The 26,374-nt window shown below is 34.7% G+C and overlaps 2 protein-coding genes and 1 non-coding gene across 8 annotated transcripts in view; 2 read left to right on the forward strand and 1 right to left on the reverse strand.

The window, feature by feature from the left end:
• LOC132707281 (probable nuclear hormone receptor HR3) overlaps positions 1–8,736 on the forward strand; it is a 231,046-nt gene extending 222,310 nt beyond the window's left edge. For all 6 annotated transcript variants that reach the window (XM_060680175.1, XM_060680098.1, XM_060680309.1 and 3 more), the window contains 5 exons: positions 34–306; positions 2,291–2,515; positions 3,646–3,799; positions 3,859–4,012; positions 6,821–8,736. In XM_060680175.1, coding sequence (XP_060536158.1) covers positions 34–306; positions 2,291–2,515; positions 3,646–3,799; positions 3,859–3,964 — 758 coding nt within the window. In that variant the 3' untranslated portion in view covers positions 3,965–4,012; positions 6,821–8,736. The remainder of the gene's footprint in view (positions 1–33; positions 307–2,290; positions 2,516–3,645; positions 3,800–3,858; positions 4,013–6,820) is intronic.
• Positions 8,737–9,155: 419 nt separating this feature from the next.
• On the reverse strand, positions 9,156–9,237 carry Trnas-uga (transfer RNA serine (anticodon UGA)). The gene has a single exon. It is a non-coding gene; the product is annotated as a tRNA-Ser (tRNA).
• A 2,968-nt stretch (positions 9,238–12,205) lies between these two features.
• LOC132696335 (uncharacterized) overlaps positions 12,206–26,374 on the forward strand; it is a 69,301-nt gene continuing 55,132 nt past the window's right edge. The window contains exons 1-3 of the mRNA XM_060661100.1: positions 12,206–12,418; positions 20,354–20,489; positions 23,288–23,625. Of these exons, the coding sequence (XP_060517083.1) occupies positions 12,310–12,418; positions 20,354–20,489; positions 23,288–23,625 (583 nt within the window). The 5' untranslated portion in view covers positions 12,206–12,309. The remainder of the gene's footprint in view (positions 12,419–20,353; positions 20,490–23,287; positions 23,626–26,374) is intronic.

The raw sequence follows: 26,374 nt of genomic DNA on the forward strand, positions 1-26,374 counted from the left end.
ATCGAACCTAACGGTGTGGGTGTCGTTTTTCAGATCCCAGTCAAATATCGGAACTGTTGTCGAAAACGATATCGGACGCACATACCCGTACATGTTTATACTCGATCGAACACATCCACGAGATGTTCAGGAAACCACACGACTACTCGCGGTTGGTGTACTATAAAAACATGGCGCACGAGGAACTGTGGCTGGACTGCGCGCAGAAACTGACCACAGTCATACAGCAAATCATCGAGTTTGCCAAAATGGTACCTGGATTCATGAAACTGTCGCAAGATGATCAAATCGTCCTGCTCAAAGCCGGTAAGTATTGGTTCTGACAATGAATAACTCAGTTAATATAATACAATATAATAATAGAAATTACCTGCACTGAGGAACAAAAGTTAAATATTAAAAGGGTTTGACCTTAAGTAGGTATTTTATTTGTAGTATTTTTATGTATACAGTGTGCACCGTTGTGTCAGGACAGTAGGCAACTTTATTTTTTTTATATGTAATGCTATGAATATTTTTAAAAATTCTTATTATTCTCTTGATTTTGAGTATTTTTGTCATTACATGGCATACGAAATATTGATTAGTTTTTGCGAAAAATGAACTTGGGCCTTTGAACAAATATGGAGAAAATGTGCAATTAGAAACTAAAATTGGGAATTTTGGATTATTTTTATGAAAATGGTTAACATATCCCTTGGCCTATCTATGGGGAAAATATGTGGTGACCATCAAAAAAATGTTTTTTCTATATATATTTTTTAATGAAACACCCTGAATTTAGCATATTTTTCATTCACTTGAGCTTTAATTACAAAAATTGTTAAATTTTAAAGGCAAACGGAATTCAGTGTTAATTTCAAACATTACAATTCTCTGGGTTCCATTTAGATGCGTCATATTCACTTCTATTACTGACAGAAATGTAATAATTTAAAATGTAATAGTAAAATATAAGCACTGAGATTGACGCAGAATTCGTAAATGGATTTAAAAAAAAAGAACTTGCTATCGAGATCTACTTTTTGACCCGCCCTGTACATTTTCTATTTATTGCAAAAAATGCAAGCATTGGATAAAAATAAATAAATAAATGTAATAATAAAATAAAATAAATAAAACGATAAACATCAAAATAAACATTTTAAAATTTTTTATTACCTCTTACTACGGCGGGTTAAATCAATTTTGACTTAACCATAGTAAATATAAAAATCTTTTAAAAATAAAATATTTTCAAGGAATGTTAATTTGAGTAGTAAGCGCAGTGTTGCCGCATGTCTCGAAAAGATGCGATACGACGAATTTTTAAATGAGACAGTCAATCAAATCTCTTTGGAAGGTTAACAAAGTTACCGCGTTTTGATATCCTTGTCCGTTTTCAATTTTTTAATTTTTCATTAATAATTAGGGTCAGTCAACAAAGCAAAACTAATAAATTACCATCATTTGAGCATTAAATACAGGCTGATCTAAATTAAGTGTCCATCATTGGTAACTCTGTTATGCGTAGAGATACAAAGTCGGTTAAATTAGTGGCTGATTATGGGTGTTGAAAACAGAAAAAACAATTGGATTTTAAGGTTCAGAAAAAAAATGGGGAAAATTGACTCTTTAAACGGAGCACCCTGTATAGTTCGTGCTCTAATGTTCGTTAATCATCGTAAAACAAAACGAAAAAGGTCATGTACAATATTAGCCTAAAATTGAAAATAACCGAATTATCAGCACTTCTCTTTTAGACTAGATGTTTATTTTTATTGTTTGACATCGTTAGTAGGCAGAATCTCCATTTTCAACAAGATGGAGCACCAGCTTATAACTTCGTTTTCCGTTTTCAACAATAATAGGCCACCAGATATAAACCCACTTGATTTTTGCTTCTGCGGTCATTTAAAGGACGAAATTTATAAACAAAGATACCAGCAAGTTAACGCCTTAAAGACTGCAATTAGAGAAAAACTAAACCAGATGAACAATACTAAAGACAATTTGTTCAAAAAAAATTTTCGTTTTTTTTTTCTGTCTTATTTCTATGTTTCTTAGGTTCGAATATTAACGATCGTTGGAGTGAAAAATATACAGCATGTTCCATTTTAAAAGAGTATATGTTCTAAACCCTAAATTGAATTGTTTTTTCTGTTTCCAGCGTCATTACCAATGATAACCGCTTAATTTGGATCACGGGGTATATATTGTTGTTAAAATTTTTCGACGAAGCTCTTAGGGCACATTCAAAAAACATAAAATAATATATGTCGTTTTTTGCAAGCTTTCGTATTTCTTTCAGGGAGCTTTGAACTGGCAATAATACGCATGTCCCGATACTTGGATCTGTCGCATAATTTCGTTCTCTACGGCGACACGATGCTGCCCCAGGACGCGTTCCTCACGTCGGACACGGCCGAAATGAAACTCGTCACGTGCATTTTCGAAGTGTCGAAAAGTCTGGCCGAACTGAAACTGACTGAAACGGAGTTGGCTTTGTATTCCGCGTGCGTGTTGCTATCACCCGGTAAGTTTTGACCGACCCCGTATTTTGTGGGAGCAAGATTTTTTATTAGATTTATTAATGCAAATACTAAGATTAAGCTAACTGTTATCACCTAATCCTAATTAATTTATAAATTATTATTTAAAGTGTAAAACAAATTATTAAGTCAAATTAATTGTAGCAATTATATTATTTAGCGTTCTTTATAAAAACACTCGCAGAAATTCGGGACAAAAATGTTGGTAATTTAAACTGCAATTTCCTGGTAGACACTTTTAACTGCGCCCCCTCAAACAACAGGATGATTGGTGAAAGGTCAGAAAGCTTGATTTATAAACGAGCGACGCAGAAGGAATCCAGAAATTTCTTTGAATAATCATAAACTTGTTGTTTCTCTTGACCTCTTTCAATAGGTCTTCAATTATGTTTCTTTCCTCGACTTTCATTGCTTGAATCTTGTGCTTATAGATTTCTATAGACTTCCGGATTTTTCATTGGTAGAAGAATTGATTACATGCAAGAATTTTAGGTTTATCGAATAAAATTTTATCTCCGGTTTCATTAGTGTGTTCGGCAACAGCTGATGAGTTTATTTGTCTTAGTCGTCAGTTGTCGTTAAATATCAACTAGGCTCAAAGAACATGACAGAGCCTTACGACTAATGAAACCGGAAATTAAATTTTATTCGACAAAATTAAAATTCTTGCATGTAATCAATTCTTCTACCAACGAAAACTCCGAGAGCCTGTAGAAATCTATAAACAACCTAACAATCTTGACCGCGACTCTTACCTGTCACCAATATAGGAATCAGTCATCCGAGACGGTGTTTATGCTCCTTAGTGAGCTCCGCCCCTCTCAAAAAATATATAAGCAGGTACAGAGTGAAATGCGAGCTAGTTTCATTTAAGGTGTAAAGGAGTTAGCAAGTTCGGGTCAACAAAAACCGACGCAGGAGGAATCCAGAAGTTTTATAAAAAATATTACAGAAGTCTGTGGAAGTTTCTTCGAAAAATTAACGATCCATAACATTCCCTAGTTGTGCTTAATTTAATTATAGCAAAATTCCTAGAATTTTGGAAACAACGCTCGTATCATTCATTATGATTAAACATAACTTCGTGTTTACTAAAACATATCGTTCGATTTAGATCGGCCCGGTTTGAAGGGAATACCGGAAATCTCACGGCTCAGTCAGGCTGTCCTCAAAGCTTTAAGACTTGAACTGGACCGAAGTCACAGCATCCCCATTAAAGGGGACGTGACTGTTTGTGCTGCCTTGCTTGCTAAAATACCTACCTTAAGGTAATAGCGTTCTCCGTCACGGTCTGACGACACGTTTCAAGTTTTTCGAATTTTTCCAGAGAAATAAGTATGCTTCACATGGACGCTCTGGGTAAGCTAAAGCGATCCGCTCCACACCTGGACTTTCCGGCTTTACATAAGGAGTTATTCAGCGTGGACAGTTGAAAAATTTCCATGAGGATTCAACTAATGCGGCAGCCCTGTGTAGCTACTGTGAGTATATTTTATTAGGCCATCTGTCTTCTTAGTTCTTAGTTAGAATTGAGCCCATATTTCCACACTCAAATTTAATTTCACAAGAAGCTTTTCAGATATTTTTCCAGCTTTTAGAGGAAATGTTATTGTCAATGTAAAATGCGGGGAAAAGTAAAAAAAACGATAACAATATTTTTCAAATATGTGTCCCTTCACATTTTTTGTTTATATGTCCTTGATTGTATTATTGTATTAGTGAATTTTCTTCAGCTTTTATGTAAAAAAACTGAAAAGTTGAAAAGTAAATAAACCATTTACAAAATTTTGGAAATAAATCTTTGATTGTATTATTATATAGAAAACTGTCAATTTTAAATTTTATTTAAATGTTTGGAAATTGATGAAATTAATCAACTCCGGTAAGACAAACACCAGATATTTTCTCCAACTTTTAAAGGAAATGTTATCATCAATGTAAAAAAGTTGAAAAGTAAAAAAAACATGTACAATATTTTTTAAATAAATCTTTGATTGTATTATTATAAATAAAACTGAAAATTGTAAATTTTATTTAAATGTTTGAAAATTAATCAAATTATGCAACGCCTGTCAGACAAATACCAGACTAACGACAAATAAAGAAGAATTTGAAAGTGTTACATTTCTTCAAAAGGAAAACTTTATTGTTAGCTTTATTGTAAAAAAGTAGTACCCACACAGTACACAAAATAGTATCCTGTAATAATCTCAGAATATACATAAGAAATTATAACACATCCAGGAATACACATTTAACCATTATAAGTATCCACGTACATTCAAGCATGACTCCAGTATGTGTAGGTACCAAATATACACGAGATTCTCACTGTGAAATTTTAGGGGCCAAAAACAAATTTGATTTCGGCATATATTCTTGCAAAATCCTGTACAGTTTAGGACTGTTAGTATACTATTTACACATCTTCTGGATTCCTCCTAAATTTGCTGACGTTTCGCCAATCATCCTGTTGGGTTTTTCAGAGCTTAACAGCTAACAGGATGATTGGCGAAACGTCAGCAAGTCTGATTCATCATTATTATTAATTATTAAAGTACCCTGTGGACGTTTCTTTCAAAAATAACTGTTAATATGCTTTATTGGTCATTGCAGAACCAAAAAGAATGTAAAAATAAACGTTCAAATCTTTTTTTTACTGTAAAAAAACAGTACACATTTTACAAAATTATCCATAGATAATACTGAAAAGTAGTGTTAAGTTCATATTGCACTATTTTTAACTTTGCAATGAGTTGAATTCATATGAAAAGTTCGTAATTCAGTTTTTTATCTTATATGTAAAGAAGTTTCAGAATAGTTATAATAATAACAGTCAAATTTTTTATATAAAATTTCATAATTTTTATTTGAGGAGTATTCTAAAACAAAATCCCAGCATCGATAGTTTGTACCATTATTTAAAAAAAAAACTGTATGAAGAATATTTGAAATTTCGACTCAGATATAGAGCAATTCAATTCAAAATTGTACACTATCGCCCAGGCATTCTCAATGGATAAAAATGTTTTCAATATGGTTACACCAAGAGTTACAGGTATACCGTAGTTTATACTCTCGAATGATAAGTTGTTTCTGATGTCAAAAATATAACAATATAAGTAAATAGACGAATTCCCAAAAAAGGTAACTTTATACAGAAAATTCTGGAATATTTTGTGCAAAAACCATTATAAATGTACATCGAAACTGTATGCCTGGAATTTTCTTCGCTGAACGTTCCCCTGTGTGTTCCATGTTTGATGAATCTCTTATGTACATTTCCCGGAGATATAATGTGGGTAATTAAGAGACAGCCAGAACGCAGATTGATTTCTCTAGGTTCCTAATGTGCTCTAACTGATTTTCGAATTCCATCTAATGCGTTAACACAACTAGAAAGAACTAGGACACAGTCTCATGGTTCATGTCATCGTAATAACTTAAGGTTTCGCGTTCGAATTGGAGTCCTGAGGGACACCTTGAAGATGGGATACAAAAAATTTCTTCCTGTATTAACAGCTCCAGATCAATTTTGATTTTAATATCCATATTTTTGTGTTTTGCGTTGTCTCGTGACCATATAGCTATTAGATTTTATAGAAGGGAATACCATTTCATGCTAAATTCTACACACTAACCTGTACTTTGCGCTATTTTATTAATAATTAGCGATCTCAACCATCAAGTAGAGTTCTACGAACGATATACCGTTTTTACGTCATAATCCGGTATTTAACTTTGGTTCCAGTTCCAGAACCGTACTTCGGTAAACATGTCCATTAATGATGGTTTTGTAATAAAAATCAAAAGATGCCGATTCATAAAACTGACAGCATACTCCGATTGCACTAACCCGCACAAATCAACCAATAACAAGCTGGGAAAACGTCCATTATAATTCAATTATCTTCATAAGATTTTGTATTGCTTTCCTAGGTAAATATTTTATCAATCATAATCAATTATAATCAGTTTAAGGTTTCTAATGTGTTTTTTATATCAATATACCTCAATTAGGAAGATTTATAAAAAGATCACTAATATGAATTAATATAATAGTTTTATCAAAGAAAATTTTCCTACTCTTAAAATACAATAGTCCGCACGACACAGTTCTTGTGGGCTTACGTCTTAAATACGGCCCTGGCTGAAACTCATTCCGAACTCAAAACCATAAAAGGTTTTAAAAACGGTATATCGTTTGGAGAACTCTAGCTCTATGGTTACGACTCACGACCTCCGGTTGTTTCTGTGCACATTTTAATAACATGCTTTTTATGTTTCAGATTCCTTAAAACTGATGTATCGGCCTTACATATATAAATTATAATATAAATTAAATTATAATTTTCGTTATTGTGAAATACTAAGGAAAAAAAATATTGTTGTGAAATAGAAATCGCAGATCTCTCTTTTACTCGATGGCCGTTTAAAAACCGCAACGGACTGTGATAAAGGAGCCAGGCCCTGATTTTAAAAGTACAACTTTCCAATTGTTGTCTGTTAAATATATATGCAGTGAGTTTAATACGGTGCTGAATAGTTGTTTTCAAATTGTCTTATTGCGGTTTTTCAGACGGTGTCGTCTCCACATATCCTCCGGATTATTTTGCGAAGTGTCTTTTTTTTTTCCGGTTCAACCATACAAAGCAAACGAAAACCAAACACCATTGGCGTTACAGACACACTTCACGTAATATTAATTCTGGATATGTGGCTTGTTATATTATAATCTGCCATTTAAAAAGCTACTACACAATTATAATGAAAAAGAAAAAAGTTCTACACTAATGATATATACGTCTGCCAATTCTCAAAATAGTAAAGATTCGAATCGGTTTATAGGTTTTAGAATATGTTTATACATATTATAAATACGTATACTGAATTATAACATATTTATAAAATCACTTTAGTTTTAGACGAGTAAACTAGCTAAAATACAATACAATATAGAGAAGACTGTATGCTTAAATTCGGTTGATCTTTACTATGTTCAGGAGTGGCGGTTTTTTGCGTTTCAGATTTTATTTGGGACACATGGTTTTATAAATGATATATAAAGAGATGTATATGTAAAAAGTATATAATGACATAGAATATAGAGTATTTATAAAAATAGTAAACTACACCTTATCCAATTTGAAAATTCCGCTTGTTCGTTCTTTTCGGTGTGCGATATCCTAAGCAATAACAAACCAGTACCGGAAATTACATAAACGCGTTTTTTGAAATAGCCTCGAGGATGTAGTAGGTATTTTTTTTATCGAAACATAATTAATTGTTGTTTATAACTGGGTGCAATAAAAAATATACTCTTTTACATTGACCCATTGCTGTTTATGCAATTTCTATCGTTAGTTGTACACGAAACATAAACTTTTTTTAGGGTGTCGACTAAAACTAAAACAAACTTTACAAATTTTACAAATAGTTGAAAATATTGAAGCCGTTATTAAAGAAATCTACGCGCATAATACGAACATCACATAATCTGTCGATACCCGTATGAAAGGCTACTTTTGTTATTGCTGTTACACAAAAAACCATGTGAATCAGAAATGTTCAATTTTAAATTGCTAAATTAATAGTTATATAACTTCTGCGATCGTATTTTGCTTTTGGGAATTTTGGAAAACAAAAGATGACCGGATGCGGTCTTTTAATTAGCATATTATCACTTACTGGATAAATATTTCGAAAATATATAAATTTTAAGATTTTAGGGGAACGTGCCCAAAAGCAAAATACGTTGCGGGATGCCCATTTTTTTTTTGTAAAAAATCAGGGTTGGCGGTGGGTAATGGTAATACTATTTTGGTTTTAAACTCAACCGATTAAAAGTTTAAGAAATGTTTAAAACATATTTCTAATGTACCTTTAAAAGATTGTACATTTTTTTCTTTTTATTATTTATTAGACTACTACTGGTGAAAATTTTAGTGTAGATGTTGCTAACATTATTTTTTTGTTTATATATTTTATTTCTGTTGCAAATATTAGATTTTTGTTAATATTTTTGTTATAGCATGATTTTCGCGGTACGATATTTTTGTATTACGGCGTCGTTAGGTATAATATCAGTTCGTGTGGCAGGTTTTGATTATTACAGGTAATAAAGTGCAAGTCGAACACTTATAACAAAAATATTTTCAAATTATTGTTCCCGGCACCAGTAGAAATTATATATATTTTTTTGTATTACTTACATTGACTTTTATTTGATCGAACCCTCATTACCCATTTCTGCTTGCATTCACTATTAAAGAAGAACTTTTAACATTTAGGACACCCTTCGACTACCAACAGGGACTGCAGTTCAGATTCGACTCGGTCATTATTTCTGTATTATAAATAAGGGAATATTAAATAGAGAAAGGGCACATCTTAAAAAAAAAATTTAACTACAGGAGATACGAATAAGGTTTTTAAATTAAAAGTTTTTTCGAGGATAAACATAATTTAAGTTGTGTCAAAAAATATTCTATGATCTGTTTCTATTCTGCTTTTTAGGTTATATAAATTACTGCTCCTTTGCATAATTCACAAGCATTTACTATTTTCAAGCTTTTTTATACTCTTTTTAATATGAAATAAGTACAAAAACCGCAAAAAAAATACCGCTGCGGACAGGACTCGAACCTGTGCGGGCAGAGCCCAATGGATTTCAAGTCCATCTCCTTAACCACTCGGACACCGCAGCTTCACAACATTGTGTGCTTACGAGTGGTTGGAACCCAGCATGTAATAGAAATTGTGAAAATGTGGGTAAAAAATGTTGAAACAGCAAAAGTTTATAGCATTTAAACAGAAATCGAATAGTTCAACTATACCCGTTAGTTAATATATTAACTATGTTAACTAACGACAATCGTTTTAATTTTCTGGACAATTAAATATCCGCGCAAGTTTTATTGGTTGTGCTATAGTAAACAATAGCAGTTCGTGGTGGCTACGAACAAAAAAATTAAGACAAATAAGATTTACCAGCAGATCTGAATCGACATAATACAGAAAACTTAATCGTAGAACTGTATTTTCCCAACGGCTCGTATAGATGGCGCCACAACCGCCTCTGCTACGCACTTTACCTATGGATCGACAAATGTTTGGTTAAATGATGGAATTGTCTGTTTTTTCTTGTAAATTAAAACATTTCGAAGCGACTTTTATAAATTTGAAATATCCTTCACTAAGTCACATTTTAATTTAATCATACTTACTTGATGAAAACCCGTTTAACAAGTTAAATTAGAACAATTTTTTAATGGTTTATGGCAGCAGTTTTGGCAACACTGTGGTATCTAATACATACATTTGTGTTTTTAAATATTTTCCTATGGTGTTTTCAGTTTTAAATGCAATCGTGAGATCACGTTTACAGAGATATATCGAAACTTTCTTCCTAGGTTCTCCTATTTATTTTATTGTTTTAAAAACTTTCGGTTCGAGAGTTTAGAGTGATTTAAAACTGATTTTTAGTTATAATCCTATATATCACAGAGGAAGTAACCATTGTGAAAAACTGTTAGTTCTATAATTAATTCTTTCTAAAAATGTGGTATATTATGTGGATAAAAGAAGGAACGGCAGCCCTTTTGTGTGGGTAAAGATAATGTTGAGTTATAGGGAGTTTGGCACTACTCGCAAATAATCAACATGCAAGTATCTCATTTAAAGCACAGCACAAAAAAAGGAACAAATTGTGTGTGCACCAAATTAAATACCTACCTGGGAGGAACAAACAGTTGAGAAAGCTGGAACATCCTTAAATCCTTACTCCAAAACAAGAAAAGAGAGCTAGTATCTCCCATCACCACAAGTAAATGGGACGATTATTTTGAAAAACTTTTAAAGGAATGTCGAACACAATTCTTAACCTAATAGAATCTGTGAAAGAACTTTACAGAAACTGTTACCTTAAAGTCATAGGGGACTTAAACAAGTATGTTGCTTGTCACCCACTTTGTTTAACATATAAATGGAACAGGCACTATAAATATGGAAGAAAAATGGCAGAAATGGGGCCTAGAAGTAGACATCTCAAAGACGGAGTTCAGGGTGTATCGGCGGAATACAACAAGACCTTGACCTAGAAGACGGAGGGATCATCAAATCTTGTCAAATACCTGGACAGTGGACCTGAATACTCAAGTCAGAAAAGCTATTGCTAAAAAACCACAAGACGAAACAAGCACTTTTTTTTCATTATAAAAAGCATAGTCACATATAGTAATGAAGTTTGGCAAGTCAAAGACTATAAGAACAAAGAGATGGATTTCTGGAGAAGAGTGGCAGGAAGATCGAGACTCGAAAGAACCCCGAACGAAACAATTCGCGCAATCATGAGAGGGGGGTCACACAATAACGGACGAAATAAGAACAAAACAGCTAAGGTGGATTTAGCCGTGTCCAAAGGACATAAGCAAAGGCATAAAGAAGTACTCACTTGGATGCGGGTAGTTTTAAGGGGTCTACTGCTCTTAGAGGGAGACCAAGAACTGTAAGAACGGTTCAGATAAAGGAAGTTGTCATAAATGCCATTGAAAAAAACCCAGAAAGAAAAATTAAATGTTACCCATGTATTAGTATGGCGAATTTTAATAGATCATATGTTATCATATGCAACGAGTCCAAGCCCTTTTGCAAAGGGATTTTCCGCTAAGAGTGGTTTTGTGTAGATTTACACCAAACAAGTTAATGCAAAATCCAAGGTTTTTATCACAAGTGTTTACCGACGAGTCAAGTTTTTCCCGTAACTCAATAATAAACTTCCATAACAATCATGTGTAGGCCGATCATAATCTTCGCGCTGTAATTAAAAACCATTTTCAAGAGAAATTTTCGGTAAATGTTTGGATTAGAGTTATAGGCGATTTCCTTATAGCACCTCACTTTCTGCCTGGCAGACTTACTAGTGAGCAGTACAGACAATTTATTGAACATGTATTACCTGTACTTTTGGAGGATGTCCCGCTAGAGCAAAGACGTTATATGTGGTTTATGCATGACGAAGCTCCACCAGTTTAGTAGCACGTCAGTATTCAGTCGTATCAGTTAGTCACTTTCCTTATATCTATGAACAGACTTTACGCCAAAAAAAAATAATTTTTTACCCTGTATCTTGAAAGATAGGCATTTTTGGACGTATGTTTATATGGAATTTTTGTTTTAAAATCACGCAAGGAATCGTTTCTTAAAGTTTGGTAGCGTATTTTTTTCACACCCTGTATATAGCCATAACTCGGAAGGTATTACGATTTCGAATTTTTGGTTAAATGACTTACTACTATTATTGTACCGCGTTGAACCTTTGCCTTCGAGTTTCCGAACTCAATTTCCGAACACTCTGTATACTAGTTTTTTTTTTGTTTAAAATCTATTCAATAGGTCAAATAAAACGGGCAATTAACTCGGACAGGCCTGCCGGGAGGCAAAACCCGACGAATACCGCGCATGTTATTCCTCCGCGTGATTGGGCCACAACATCATTAATTCGCAGATGATTCGATTCAAAAACGGCACACACGATCTTCGTGGCCTTCTTGTTCTTCTTCTACCTGTTTATTTGCACGGATCACGCGGCAGAACGAAACCGAGGCTTCCCTTAAGAGGTCGCTTGGTGCCAAGAGTCTTGCAAAAGCACGATGATATTTAAAGAAACGGTCCAATTAAATCGGTTACTCTAGCGAGTAATTTTCTTTCGGTCGGTGTTATTTAATCCAATAGTTTTCGCTTTTCTTTGGTCGAGCAATCCCGCCGTCTCCGTCGGGACATGGAATTTTGGAAAATATATTTTTTTGCGGCTTCCGCTGTGTTCGGTTTTGAATTCGTCGAAGTCGACTCTATAAGTATCGAGGGCCAATTGATGGTGATAAGAAATGGTGAGTATTGATAAGTATTTTTCCTTGTTTTTTGATATTACAATTGAAGCAATGTTGGCAGAAATGTTTTTTGTTAACTTTTTGATTTTTGGACTACACGTTTGGGGTTTTCCCACTTCTTTAATTATAATTCTCAGGCATTATTATTTTTATATTTCCTCACTTTGTGCCCCTGTGGAGGAAATAATGTTATACGGTTAGTTGAGATTGGAGAGCAAGATCTTTCTTTAATTCCAAAACTTAAAAAACGAACTTCTAAAAGTGAATATTAAGAGGAAACACCACAAAATTATGTGGGTGGGTGAACAATAGTTTAAAGTTCATTATCTCCTTGGTTTCAAACGTCATGAAAAAATAATAAATAGAAATACGTGGATGCACAATTTAAACTTATTTAAAAGTATTGGGGTGGCTCAAAACACCGTGACGGATTTAACAAGCATTTGTTTAAAGGAAAATTTTGTTTTGAATTCTTCAACATTTATTAATTATAACGCATATCTAAAAATAATAATTTTTCCAATATTTTAATTTTTCTAAAAAAAATACTAGTTTTGGTATTAGCCTTTAGATTTACACAACGGAATTTGAATTAGATGCTACAGGGTGTTAAAAATAAACGAATATATTTGAATCATTTTAAATTGAAAAATCTCGATTTTCTTAAATGGCACACCATATATATTTTTTTTTTTCTGAAAGATCTACCACTTTTAATAAGTCATATAAATATTATTAATACTCTAAGGTTTATTTTAATTTTTCCAATATTTACCCTTCTTTGGGTCTAAGACTATTGCCATAATGTTAGTGAGCCATGACAAAGTGACACTGTCAAAATTTTACCTGACAACTGAGTAAATACATAAAATTAATTGTGGTGTCAGTAAATTAAGAGAAAAACTAAATATGGATTTGCCTAAAGCGGAATTGTTTATAGTGTATTATGCAACAAGTGCGGTAAACCGCATTTGACTCACAAGCTTATTTGATACGAGCGAAGCGAGATTTTAATAAACGAGTGAGTTAGTTAATAAGACCGTTAGTTTTTGGGTACATTTTTGGAAAACAACACGAACACATTCACTGACATGACCGTCAGAATTGACAAACGTCAAAATTCAAAGCGGATTACTCCCAAACCCGTGCGATAAAATCTCGGAAATGTCCGAAGTGGCTGGGATTCGTGGGAAACGAAACTGACGTGGTAAAGTGACGCTTCCCGCACGCTTGATCGGTGGATATATATATATATATATATATATATATATATATATATATATATATATATATATATATATATATATATATATATATATATATATATATATATATATATATATATATATATATATATATATATATATATATATATATATATATATATATATATATATATATATATATATATATGATGACACTATATTAATTTCGCCCGATCGTAGTTGCGATATCCCCGTTGGCTGCTGCGCATCGCTCTGCTGTTTGATTATCGTTCTCCACGTGTTGGATAAATGCAGAGCGTCGTCTCTCGTATTGAGGTGTCCGGACTTTTCTATTTCGATGGCCTCTCGTATAATCCTAGTCCTAAAATCAGGAATATTAGCTATTTGTTTGCAAGTGCCGAAATCAATTTTATGGCCTGTCTGATGTTGGTGCTGAAACAAAGCAGATGTTGTTTGTTTGTTTCTTATGGCTAAACGATGTTCCTCGAGCCTGGCTGAAATCCTTCTGTTGGTCTGTCCCACATACGTCAGGCTGCACGATCCGCATGCTACACTGTATACTCCTTGGCTTTCCAGAGTAATTTTTTGTTTTGGGTTTCTTAGTATTGCTCCGATGGAATGGTCAGGTTTGTATGCCGTTGATATGTCGTGTTTCCGTAATATTCGGCCGATTTTGTCAGTAACCCCCTTGATGTATGGCAGGACAGCGATCGATCTTCGTTGGGTCTCGTCCTGCACTCTCTGCTGCGGCTGTTGTTGTTTACTGATTGCCTTGCTGATGGTGCGCCTTTGGTATCCGTTTTGTCGAAGACAGGTACTAATTTTCTTCAGTTCTTTATCTCTGTTCCTCTCGTTTGTGAGCCTGAAGGACCGAGCAATTAATGTATTTGCCACTGCCTGTATCTGTGATGGGTGGTGATGAGATTTAGCGTTCAGATATCTATTAGTGTGTGTTGGTTTTCTATAGACAGTGTGTTCCAAGTGTCCATCTTCGGTCCTTGTGATGTGCACATCTGAAAAGGGCAGACTGTTATCCTCTTCAATTTCTATTGTAAATTGAATCCTTGGGTGAATGGGATTCAGATGATCTAGGAATTTCAAAAGCTCCTCCTTGCCAAAAGGCCATACAACAAATACGTCATCAACGTATCTTGTCCATAGTTTTGGCTTCAGATTTCCTCCTCCTCCCCGTGGCTCACAACCCGGGGTGGGTCTTAGCCGACTTGACGATGCGCCTCCATTGTTGTCTGTCGTTCATTAGGTCTAGTGCGTTATCGACTTCCATTATTTTTAGGTCCTTCTCGATGTTATCCCTCCAGCGAAGGCGAGGCCGACCTAGTGGTCTTTTTCCTTCGGGTGCCTCTTCCCATGCTAGCTTGGCTATTCGGTTGTCTGGAAGTCTTTTCACATGTCCGGCCCATTGTAGCCTTCTCGCTTTTATTTCGTTGATGATATTGGGGTCTTTGTATAGTTCATAGCTCCCTGTTCTTGCGTATACGATATCTACCGGTTGTTATATCAGTGACCGGCCCATAGATTTTTCTCAGTACTCTCCGTTCAAAAACCCTGATCCGCTCTTCGCTGGCCACTGTAAGTGTCCAAGTCTCGCATCCATACATTATTACGGGTCTTGTTATGGTTTTATATATGGATAGTTTAGTCGTGCGTGTGAGATTTTTTGATTTAAGAAGGTCATGTAGCGCTGATAAACATCTATTACCAGCTTGTATTCTACAATTTATCTCTTCTGACCCATCAGCGTTTTCTGAGAGTGTTGTTCCTAGATATTTGAACTTTTTCACCCGCTCAAAGTTATAGTCACCCATTGTGATGTTTTGTCCAACTCTATCTCTCCTTTGGTTGTTTCTAGTTGTGTACATATATTTAGTTTTCCCTTCGTTGATCTTCAATCCCATATTTAGTGCCTGTTTCTCGAAGTTGGTGAAGGTCTCCTTGACGTTAAGTCTACTACTACCAATCACATCTACATCGTCTGCAAATGCTAGCAGTAGCTTTGGGCCATTATTGCGAAACATTGTGATTGGAGCCTTTATCTCCGCTTTTCTAACCACGTATTCTAAGGAGATGTTGAATAGCAAAGGTGAAATGGCATCGCCCTGCTTGAGGCCGTTGTTGACTTCAAAAATATCTGAGAGTTCTTGCCCGATCCTCACCTTGTTCTTCGCTCCATTGATACAAATTTGTGTTAGGCGTATCAGTTTTTTGGGGAAACCGAGTTCCTCCATAGCTTCCCAAAGTTTTACCCTGCAAACGTTATCGTAAGCTTGTTTGAAGTCCACAAACAGTTGATGTAATTCTTTATTAAATTCCCAGCACTTCTCCATTATTTGCTTAATGGTGAACACCTGATCTATAGTTGACCGGTCTTTTCTGAATCCACACTGATATTCGCCCACTATTTCGTTGGCGTATGGCTTAAGTCTGTCGAGGAGTATGTTGGCTAAGATTTTATATGCGGTGTTCAGCAAAGCTATTCCGCGGTAGTTACCACATATCATTTTGTCCCCTTTTTTGTGTATCGGTACAATTACCCCTTCTTGCCATTCGTTTGGTATTACTTCTGTTCGCCATATTATCTCGATGAGTTTGTGCATAGCCGAGTGCAGTGTTTCTCCCCCCTGCTTCCAACATTCGCTTGGGATCATGTCGCTTCCTGGCGCCTTATTGTTTTTGAGTCTGTAAATCGCTTGTTTGACTTCCTCATAGTTAGGAGTATTGTCTGTGACTTCGGCTGTCTGGAATATTTTAGTTTCTGTGTTTTCTATGCTTTCGGTGTTGAGCAGTTCATGGAAATATTCTCTCCATGTGTTTAGGATTTCTGCTTTATTAGTTATGAGTTGGCCATCTTGATGCTTTAGAGAGTTTGTGGTTCTTGGTTGGTAGCCTTTTTTAAAATCTAATATTCCTTTGAAGTAGGTCCTAGCGTTGTTGTTGCGTCTGTTTTCCTCAATTTCCTTCACCTTTTGTATTTGGAGTTCTTTTTTCTTCTTCTTCATAAGCCTTCTTGCTATTGATCTCGTTCGCTTATATACGTTTATGGTTTCTTCTGTGGTATTTTGCAGCATTATTTGTCTGGACATTTTCCTGTTCTCGATCGCCCTCTTACACTCTTCGTCAAACCATTGTTTCCTTTTCTGTTTGGGCCGCAGGCCTAAGACGTTCTCGTTTGCATTATTCACCGTTTCTTTCAGTTTATTCCAAAATATGTTAGTGTCCTCCTCAATAGCCATTTGATTAATTTGGTTGGTTATCGTCTCTGTGTATCTTGTTCTTGTCTCTTCTTCTTTTAATATTTCTACGTTCCATGTTTTTGTTGGGTTACCCTTTGTGCTCTTGCTACTAGATATTCTAGCTCTAATCTTAGAACTCACCAGTATATGGTCTGTATCTGCATCCGCCCCACGAAGACTTTTAACATCTAAGCAATTACTACTGTGTCTGGAGTCTATTAGTACATGGTCTATTTGGTTTCGTGTTCTACCATCATTAGATATCCATGTCTGTTTGTGTATGTTTTTATGTTCAAAGTAGGTTGACTTGATAAGGAGGTTATATGTTGTGGCGAAGTCTATTAGCCTTAGTCCGTTGTCGTTGCTTTCATCATTAAGGTCTCCTAGGATCATCAGCATGTCATGTCTTGGTACTTTATCCACAATATTTGCCAGCTGTTCATAAAACGTATCTTTTGTCTCTTCATCCTTCTCTTCTGTCGGGGCATGTACCGATATCAAGGTGTAATTATACCAGCGGCCTTTTAGCCTGATCCAACAGAGTCGCTCATTGATTGGGCAAAAATCTATAATGGACTGCACCAATTGTTCCTTTACAACGAATCCCGTTCCATATTCATGTCTATCCTGTTCATTGCCACTGTAGAAAACCACTGATTTGCTGATTTTAACGTTTCCGTTTCCAGTCCATCTAACCTCCTGAACCGCTGTAATATCTAGTCCCCGTGATTCTAGTGTCTCGATAGCATGGGTTGATGCCCCAGGGCGGTACCAGCTGAGGATATTCCATGTTCCTATATTCATATCCTGTTTTCTTAGCCATTGTCGTTTCCTTTTATCCAATCTATTCCGAGGCTTATCGTCCGTTTTCGTAGCAAGGTCTTTTTCCGAGGTGAGGTTGCTAGCCTCACGCTCAACCCTCCTCCTTTATCCGGGCTTGGGACCGGCAGTGACAATTGTGAGCTACTCAGTCCACCCACAACTGCCCCAGGCTTCAGATTTGCCTTCTCTATTGCTTTCTTTTCGAAGTAAATCATGAAGAGGTTCGCAATCACAGGTGAGAGAGATGATCCCATTGCTGCTCCATCTATTTGTCGGTAAATTTTCCCGTTGTGCATAAAGTAAGCGTTTTTCAGGCAATGTCTTGACAGATCCATTATGTATGGCGGAAGATCTTCGTTTTCTTCTATAAGCAAGAGTGCCTCTTCTACTGGAATACTCGGGTAGAGGGATTTGACATCGAAACTTGCCATAATGTCGTAATTGTCCATCCTGAGAGAACCTAAAATCTGAGTGAAATGTTCTGAGTTTTTAACATAGGAATCTGCCTTTTCCACTATAGGCTGAAGTGCACTGGCCAGATGTTTTTCCAGCTTGCATAATGCTCGCGCTCCGAAAACACTTCTATATCTATATATATATATATATATATATATATATATATATATATATATATATATATATATATATATATATATATATATATATATATATATATATATATATATATATATATATATATATAGATAGATAGATAGATAGATAGATAGATATATACTTGTAAAAAATTGTCCTTGACTTCAGCTGTATTAAATCCTGAATTAAAATTCGTTGGCAATTTATTAGTTATAAAATCCCTAAAAGTACTTCTCTCTTCTCTCTCTTTTGTTAAATAGTCCCAGTTGGCCATGACTTTAGGTCGAAACAATAAGCAATATAAGATTTTCGTGCATTTTTGAAAGATCTATCCAACAAAAACAAATTTATCAAAATCGAACCAGTTCTGAAGGCGGACGGACACACTGTATATATATTTTATTCGCTCCGCTCGTGCCAAATAAACTCGTGACTCAAATGCCGTTTACCACACTTGTTGCATAACATACTACAATGATTTACAATAAAATAAGTGTAGAAAAGGGTTGTACCCTACTATATATTATGAACGGTATGTTAGCCTACATTATTTTCTAAATTATTAAAAGTATTAACTAGAAAATACAGTTGAAATATGTTATGAAGACAATTGTAAAAATAAACAGCAGCCTATGTTCTAGATAAGCACAGAACCAAGTCATTTTTTCATTAGTTAGCCACCAAATGGTTGGTTTGTTTTCTGTCTCAAAATAAATTCTTCCTTCGCATTTCCATTATTTTTACTCTATCCAGTTGCTTGTTGAAATCCGAGATTTTATTTACTCTTTTATAAATAGGAGAATGTCTGATTTATTTTGGGTTATTGGGTTGGGTTATTCAATACTGTTTGTTTTTTAAATATCTAAATTGCAAAGTGACGCAAAAAGTTTTATTTTAAACAATTTAAAAAATGTGAAACAAAAATGAAAAGAAATCATAATATAATATTTAAAACGTCGATTGTTACGAAAACTCAGGGAGAATAATCTGTGTGCGCACTTTGATATGGCGCTGAAAATATTTTTGCAACTTTAACCTAATTTAATAATTTACAATGACATATTTTTTCTACTGTCTTCTGCAAAGTACCGAATTAATTTTACAACGCCAGTTTCTTGTGCCACGGATCCGAGCCACTCCGGACATTTCCGGGATTTTACCGCACGGGTTGGGAAGCAATCGGATGTTTTTGCAGATTTTACCGCACGGTTAGAATGTTGACGTTTGTCAATTTTGACATTCATGTCAGTGTATTGTTATTTTGCAAAAATGTACCCAAAAACTTACTTTTTAAGTCACCCATTATTAAACACTTTATTAAACATAACACACACTATTAAACACTCTAGTTTACAACACCTGTTGCATAATAATGTACTACAATAATTTACAATAAAATACTTGTAGAAAAGGGCTGTACCTTACCATATATTATGAAACGTATGTTAGCCTACATTATTTTCTAAATTTTTAAAAGTATTAACTGAAAAATACAATAAAATTAAACAGCAGGCTATGTTGTATATAAGCACAGGCACCAAATGGTTTGTTTTCTGTTTTGTTATCATTTTCTGTATAAAAAATATATTTATATACACATATACGTGAAAGATATACAGGGTCTTCCAAGTTTATAATAAGCATAATAAATGAAAATCTCAAAATAAATTTTACCTTCGCATTTCCACTTTTTTATACTCTATGCAGTTGCTTGTTGAAATCCGAGAACTCACTTGGGTTATTCATTCCTATTTCTTTTTTAAATGCAAAGTGACGCAAAAAGTTTTATTTTAAACAATTTAAAAAATATGAAACAAACAAAAATGAAGAGAAATCATAATATAATATCAACTGTTACAAAACTCAAAGAAAACTAAAAAGTTCAAGGCCAACACTTCACAAACTAAAATGTGACTATGGACTATGACAATCTATTTCTACTAACACACAAGACAAATATTACCAAAAATCGCATCGTACAAAATATTTTGCTTCAAGAGCAGATACTTTTTCAAGTTAATTCATCTGAATTCGTATTCCAGATTGCTACGAACGAATAGCCATTGGAGAAAAACTGGATCCCAAAAAGGTCTACAAAAAATTCGACTACAACACTGTCGCGTTATGTGAAACCGAATGCACCAAGGAAAAGGAAACGTGTAGAGCATACAGTGTCGGGTAAGTTTTGAAGATTTTACTTTTTATTAAACTACTGGAAAACTACTCGAACTAGCTAACGTTTCACCAATCATCCGCTTGGCTTCTTCAGAGCTTGATTGAAACTGGCTCGCTTTTTGCTCTGTACCGGCTTATAAATTGTTTGAGGGGGGCGGAGCTAAATGAGGGGCAGAAACACCGTCTCGGATGACAGACCTAAGTCGCGGTTGCTTATAGATTTCAGATTTTCGGATTTTCCGTTGGTAGAAGATTTGATTACATGCAAGAATTTTAGTTTTATCGAATAAAATTTGATCTCCGGTTTCGTTAATGTGTTCGGCAACCGCTGATGAGTTTATTTGTCTTAGTCTTAACGCTCTTTCATATTCTTTGAGCCTAGTTGATATTTTTCTTCCGGTCTCTCTAATGTATTCTTTGCCGCATATGCATGGAATGCTGTAAACTCCTGGCATCTCAAATGCAGTTTTGTCTTTGACGATTCGAGGATGTTGAGAGATTTTTGGACAAGTTGTAAATACGGCTCTGTAAACAAGAGAGTTGATAATCCATCATTTTTGGGCCGGATGGTAATGCATTAAGGTATCGATCTGTGTGCGTAGGTTTTCTGCAAACACAATGACGGAATGTTAGGTCTGATTTTCTATTGACAAGAATATCTAAGAATGAGAGGTTGTTATAGTTCCTATTTTAATAGTAAAACGTATGTCAGTGTGTATAGAGTTTAAATGTCTAAGAAAATCTACTAGGGATTCCTGACCATGAGGCCGAATAACAAAAGTATCATCGACGTAGCGCTTCCTTAATTTTGGGTTTAGATGGAAGGTGTTGAGAGCTTTCTTCTCAAAGGCTTCCGTCACGATGACAGGTGATTATCTAGAAGCCTTAGCTGTTCCCGACGTTTGTTCAAAAATTTTACCGCTATAAGAAAACTATGTTTCAGACAAGCATTTGTCAATCTTTGAAAAATTACTCAAGATTTATACAGGGTGTCTCGCGGTTGATGGACCTTTTGAGAAAACGGGAGGTAGAAATTTGTCGAAAATTTGAGGTTTTCAATCTCCTTTATCGATTGATCAGAATCGCAATGTTGTTGCTTGTACCAAGATGTAGAGAAAACATTGATTTTTCAAATCGATCTACCAGGTATATTGTTTCTCTGATTTTGATTTTCAAAATATTTTCCTGTATCTACCCCTAGTGCTTTTTTAAGTTCTTATTGCAGGGCTAGTGTTGACCACTCTAGAAAACGTTTGCTTTAATGAAATAAACAGACTGGTTAAATTAACCTTTAGAAACAAAGTAAACATTCAGCAGGAAATAAAAATGATGATGCTAATGAAGACTTAATTAGCAAAATATCCGCTTTAAAATTCGTTGTGAAATTAATTTGACGTACTCATTAGCAGAAGCGCGTCTTGAGACAAAGAAACGAAGAATAAGCTGTGCCCGTCGAATCATCTATATATTAAAAGTTTGACTCATACCGGAAGAGGTCATCAGGAGTTTTTGACCTTGGCGGGAAAAAACGTGGTTACCAGCCGCTTAACGCGTCACGATACTCAAAATGTTATTTTAGTTTATTTTAGCTATTCAAAAAAATACTTTTATTTATTCAAATATCAAATTTATCACCTTATCACACAGGCATTGTCTCTCAAACTAACCAAAATTGCATTACCCTTTATCTGATACTTGTTCTTGCAGAAACCATTTGAAATAACAATTTCCAAAAAAAAATATCGTCTTACCCTATGTCATTTTTACAAAAGCATAAAAAAAGTTAAAAAATAGTAATGACAATGTAAAAAGAAAAAGAACAAAAAAACCTTAACTGTCTGTGTAAGAAAACTTGCACTTGTCGAAAATCAAACCGATTCATACGCACCTACCATGTTAGGAAAACTCCCCAAAACTACCAAACCTAGAATGATGAAATTCAATAACCGGAGGTTTTGGAACATGCAGAATTCAACCAACAGCAGTGTTGTCAGATTTGCCATTTTTACGTTACACGTCATCATTTCGGTATTTTAAATTCAGTGCCCTATTAATTTGTGTTGCAATGAATTGCGCATGCCCAATTTAGTAAGGTCTCATAATTACAAAATTTTGTTTCTATAAATTACTGAGCTACGGCAACACTGTTTTTTCGTAAGAAGAACGTTTAAATATCTTCAAAACTGCCGATAAAAGTCAATACCTGGAGCTTTTGGGACATACAGAATTCAAAGATGCTAACAGCAATGTTGTTCCCTATTTTCAAAAACCGCCAAAGGTGTTAATAATTATATTATCGACATCTGGCAACACTGCAATTATCACTTTTGAATGCTGCATGTTCAAAAACCCTCAAGCATTGAATTTTATCGGTCCAGTTTTAGCAGTTTTAGAGATATTCGAACGTTGTGGTATTTTTTATTAAAAAGGCGGTGTTGCCGTAGCCGTAGAGTAATTAATTATTAATAATAATTAAAATTATGAGAACTAACCAAATTCGAATGCGAAATTTATTTCAACAAAAACAAATAAGGCATTTTACATAATACAATAAAATTATGATGTGTAACGAAAAAGTAAAGGTAAATTTGACAACATTGCAGTTAGCCTTTTTATAAGTTTATCGTTCTTGGCAATTTGGGAGATATTTAAGCGTTCCTTCTTATTTTTTTAAATTACTATTTTTCAGACACTTTGCCATAACATTTACTTCTACACATTGTTATTATGTTCCAAAATATTTTATGCGACATTGTCAAATGGGTAATCGACTATTGCGACTAACGATCTTAATTCTACAGGATCGGTGCGAAAGGAAACGGCACTTGCGAACTAGGAAAAGATCCAGTCAAAGAAACAATCGATCTCAAACCCATCGGTACCATCAAGGATCCCGATTACGACCTTTATATAAAAAAGTTGGATTGTCAAGTGATTATAGAAAAACCGACATTCCACGGGTCCCATTCGTCGCACTCACAACATGATCACCATCAGCAACAACCAGAGGAAACGTATTTGGCGTACTCACAATACGAACCTTCAAGCTCTCAGGTCGTTGAAGGCTTCAAACCTGAAAACGATTTACGTCCGGACGCAGCATCGTATCATCGCAAACCAAATCTCAAACCATCAGAGGGTAAGCGAAATCATGTTCCAGAAATTTTATTATAAATTATAGGCTGCAATGTGCCAGAGATTTGTTGCCTTAAGGCGCTCCCAATCGCTCACCAATAAATAAATAAGTTGAAACCCTCTAACTGCCTTGAAAATTTTTCGAAAGATTTTCGGAAGTGGCCAATTACCATTGTTCATTTTGTTTAGAAGCAAATGAAGTTTAAGTAGGTAGTCAACATCTCACTTCTTCTTCTTCCTTTTTCATTTAAAAATGTTACGAACCTATGAAAAACCTCCTCCTTCTTTTTGATGTACGAGTTCGAAGTTTTTATCTTCCAAAGTTCTCTTACTTTCCAGTCCCCTACTCTCAGATCTCTATCAATCATCGCATGTCCAATGTATGTCTCCCATCTTAATGCAGGCCGTTTTTTTCTTCTCCCTGGAGGTTCCCATTTCAGTACTCGTTTTGCTCACCTATGTTCTGGCATTCTTTGTACGTGACCACACCATTGTAATGCTCTGTTTTCTAATTTCCTTGTTATCGAGCATTCTTTGCAGACATCTTCTCATAAAGTCCAATTCGATCGTTCTCATTTTGTTTCTTATCGTTGTTGTGATTGGCCACGGTTCTGCTCCATATAAGGTGATATTTTGCATTATGCTTTGGAAGATTCTGTCTTTGTTTTCTTTAGTAAGTGAAGTGAAGTAAAGTGCTCTTGTGGCCTGTTTTCCTCGTGTTATTTTTGTCTCTATATCACCTTTAAACATGTACCATTTCCGTGTATTGTCGATCCCAGATACTTTTCTAATCTAAATTTGCAACTTGTTTTCCTATACATAAATATTCGGTTTTAAAATAATAATAAAGGCCTTCATTCAAAAAAGAAGGGCGAGATTCAGTACAACCAAGTTAAATAAATAACTGGAAGTCTGTTCTTACATCTAACCCAGTTCAGAAGATGAACGCAACAGCGAAATTACCATACCTGTTTTAACAAATTCAAAAAAGAAATTACAATAACACGAAAGATAAAAGATAATCACTAAAATAACAATAAAATAATAACAAAGTGACACATACGAACAACAAAGTTTATGGTTACATAATCTGGCGGCAGTAGACAATTATTCAAAAATTATATAAACATAAAAATATGAAATTTGACAACATGGTTATTAAACAGCCCTATTTTCATTGTTCTGAATATAGTTTCTGGGACACTTTTTTCTTATATGTTTATTTTGAAACTGATTCTTTAACTTCAAGATGCAAGTCCCCACAGTTCGTACTTTTCTTTTAGCTTTCTTATCATGTAATCCATATCCTCTTTTTTTGGTCCAAAAACAACTTGATCATCCGCGAAAAGTGGCAATGCAATATTTCCTTGTATCGGTATGCCCATTGTTCCACACTTCTTGTACTAACTCTTTCAAGTTTGTTCTATGCATATATTAAAATGTGTGGGTGATAGCCTGCATCCTTGTTTTAGTCCTTTTGTTATGACTATTGATTTCGTTAATTCGTAGCCTACTTTCATTTGCTCTTTTGTATCATTACATAATTTTTTCACTATATTCATCCATTTTTCTCCAACGTTCATTCCTTTAATGACTTCCCATAATGGTTTCATACACACATCATACACTTTTCCTGCGTCAATTAAAATCAATGTTCTTGGTTTTATTCTTCCTGATGACACTAATTCCTCTATAATTATTGGTTGAATTCTTATTTCCTTGTCTATAGATGGAAGATATGTATGACAAATTCCATTCTCTCGGAATTTCTTCTCCTTTTCGACTTTTATTAAATAATACTTGAATGAAAGATACGACCATTTCTCCGCCATATTTCAACAGCTCCATTTTTATATTTCCTGGCCCAGGTGCTATATGGCATTTTGCCATAAGGCTTTATTTATATTTTCTTGCGTAATTTCAGTTTCACTTATCGTTGTTATCGTTGTTGCTTCGTTGAAATAATATTTTTTAAATGAGAAAACAACTCCTGTCCAGTAGTATGTCTTTTCAGTGGAACAAACTTCAAAAGATCTTCTTTAATCGTAGAATCACTAAAAACCATCCCGACGAACACGGCCATCGGGGCAGTGTCAACCACATCTGTTGATTCATCCAGTTGAAGTGAAAAATAAACACAGTTATCTAAGTCAGTTCTTAACTGTAAAAAAATATCATTGCCCATTACTTCTACACGTCTCATCACTGTATTAGCAGAAAGTTGAATAAATTTTATAGCTGAAACTAAGTTGGCAAATAACGAATCAGCAGCTTCTAAAAACGCCCGTTTTATCATTTCCCCGTCTTCATAAGGTTTCTTTTTTTTGTGCAATTATCTGGGACACACGGTACGATGCTTCAGTTGCAGCCTTATTTTTATCGACCATTCTTAAAACTATTGATTGTTGTCCAATTAACTGCCTTTTTAACTGTTTCAGTTTCAGTTTTATGATGTCTCTCAATATTTCCTTTTTTGGCAACGGAGACCGCAATATTACATAACAAACACACATTTTGACCTTTAACTTCAGTAAAAAAAAAATTGTTCTTCCCATTCCGAATGACTACTGCGTGCCATAATATTATTTTTTATTATTCTCTACTCCAACCGCTCGACGTTGCTTATGCGTTGTTTTAAACTAAACACAATGTCGCCGCGCCGTGCATCAGCTGCAGACCGCTCACCGCGACGTTGCCCCTGTTTATGTTTAATATTATGACAATTAGATTTTTTTGTGGAATTTTGAGGCATC

This window comes from Cylas formicarius, unplaced genomic scaffold, assembly GCF_029955315.1.
Source record: "Cylas formicarius isolate icCylForm1 unplaced genomic scaffold, icCylForm1.1 PGA_scaffold_10__41_contigs__length_53128322, whole genome shotgun sequence".
Taxonomy (NCBI): Eukaryota; Metazoa; Arthropoda; class Insecta; order Coleoptera; family Brentidae; genus Cylas; species Cylas formicarius.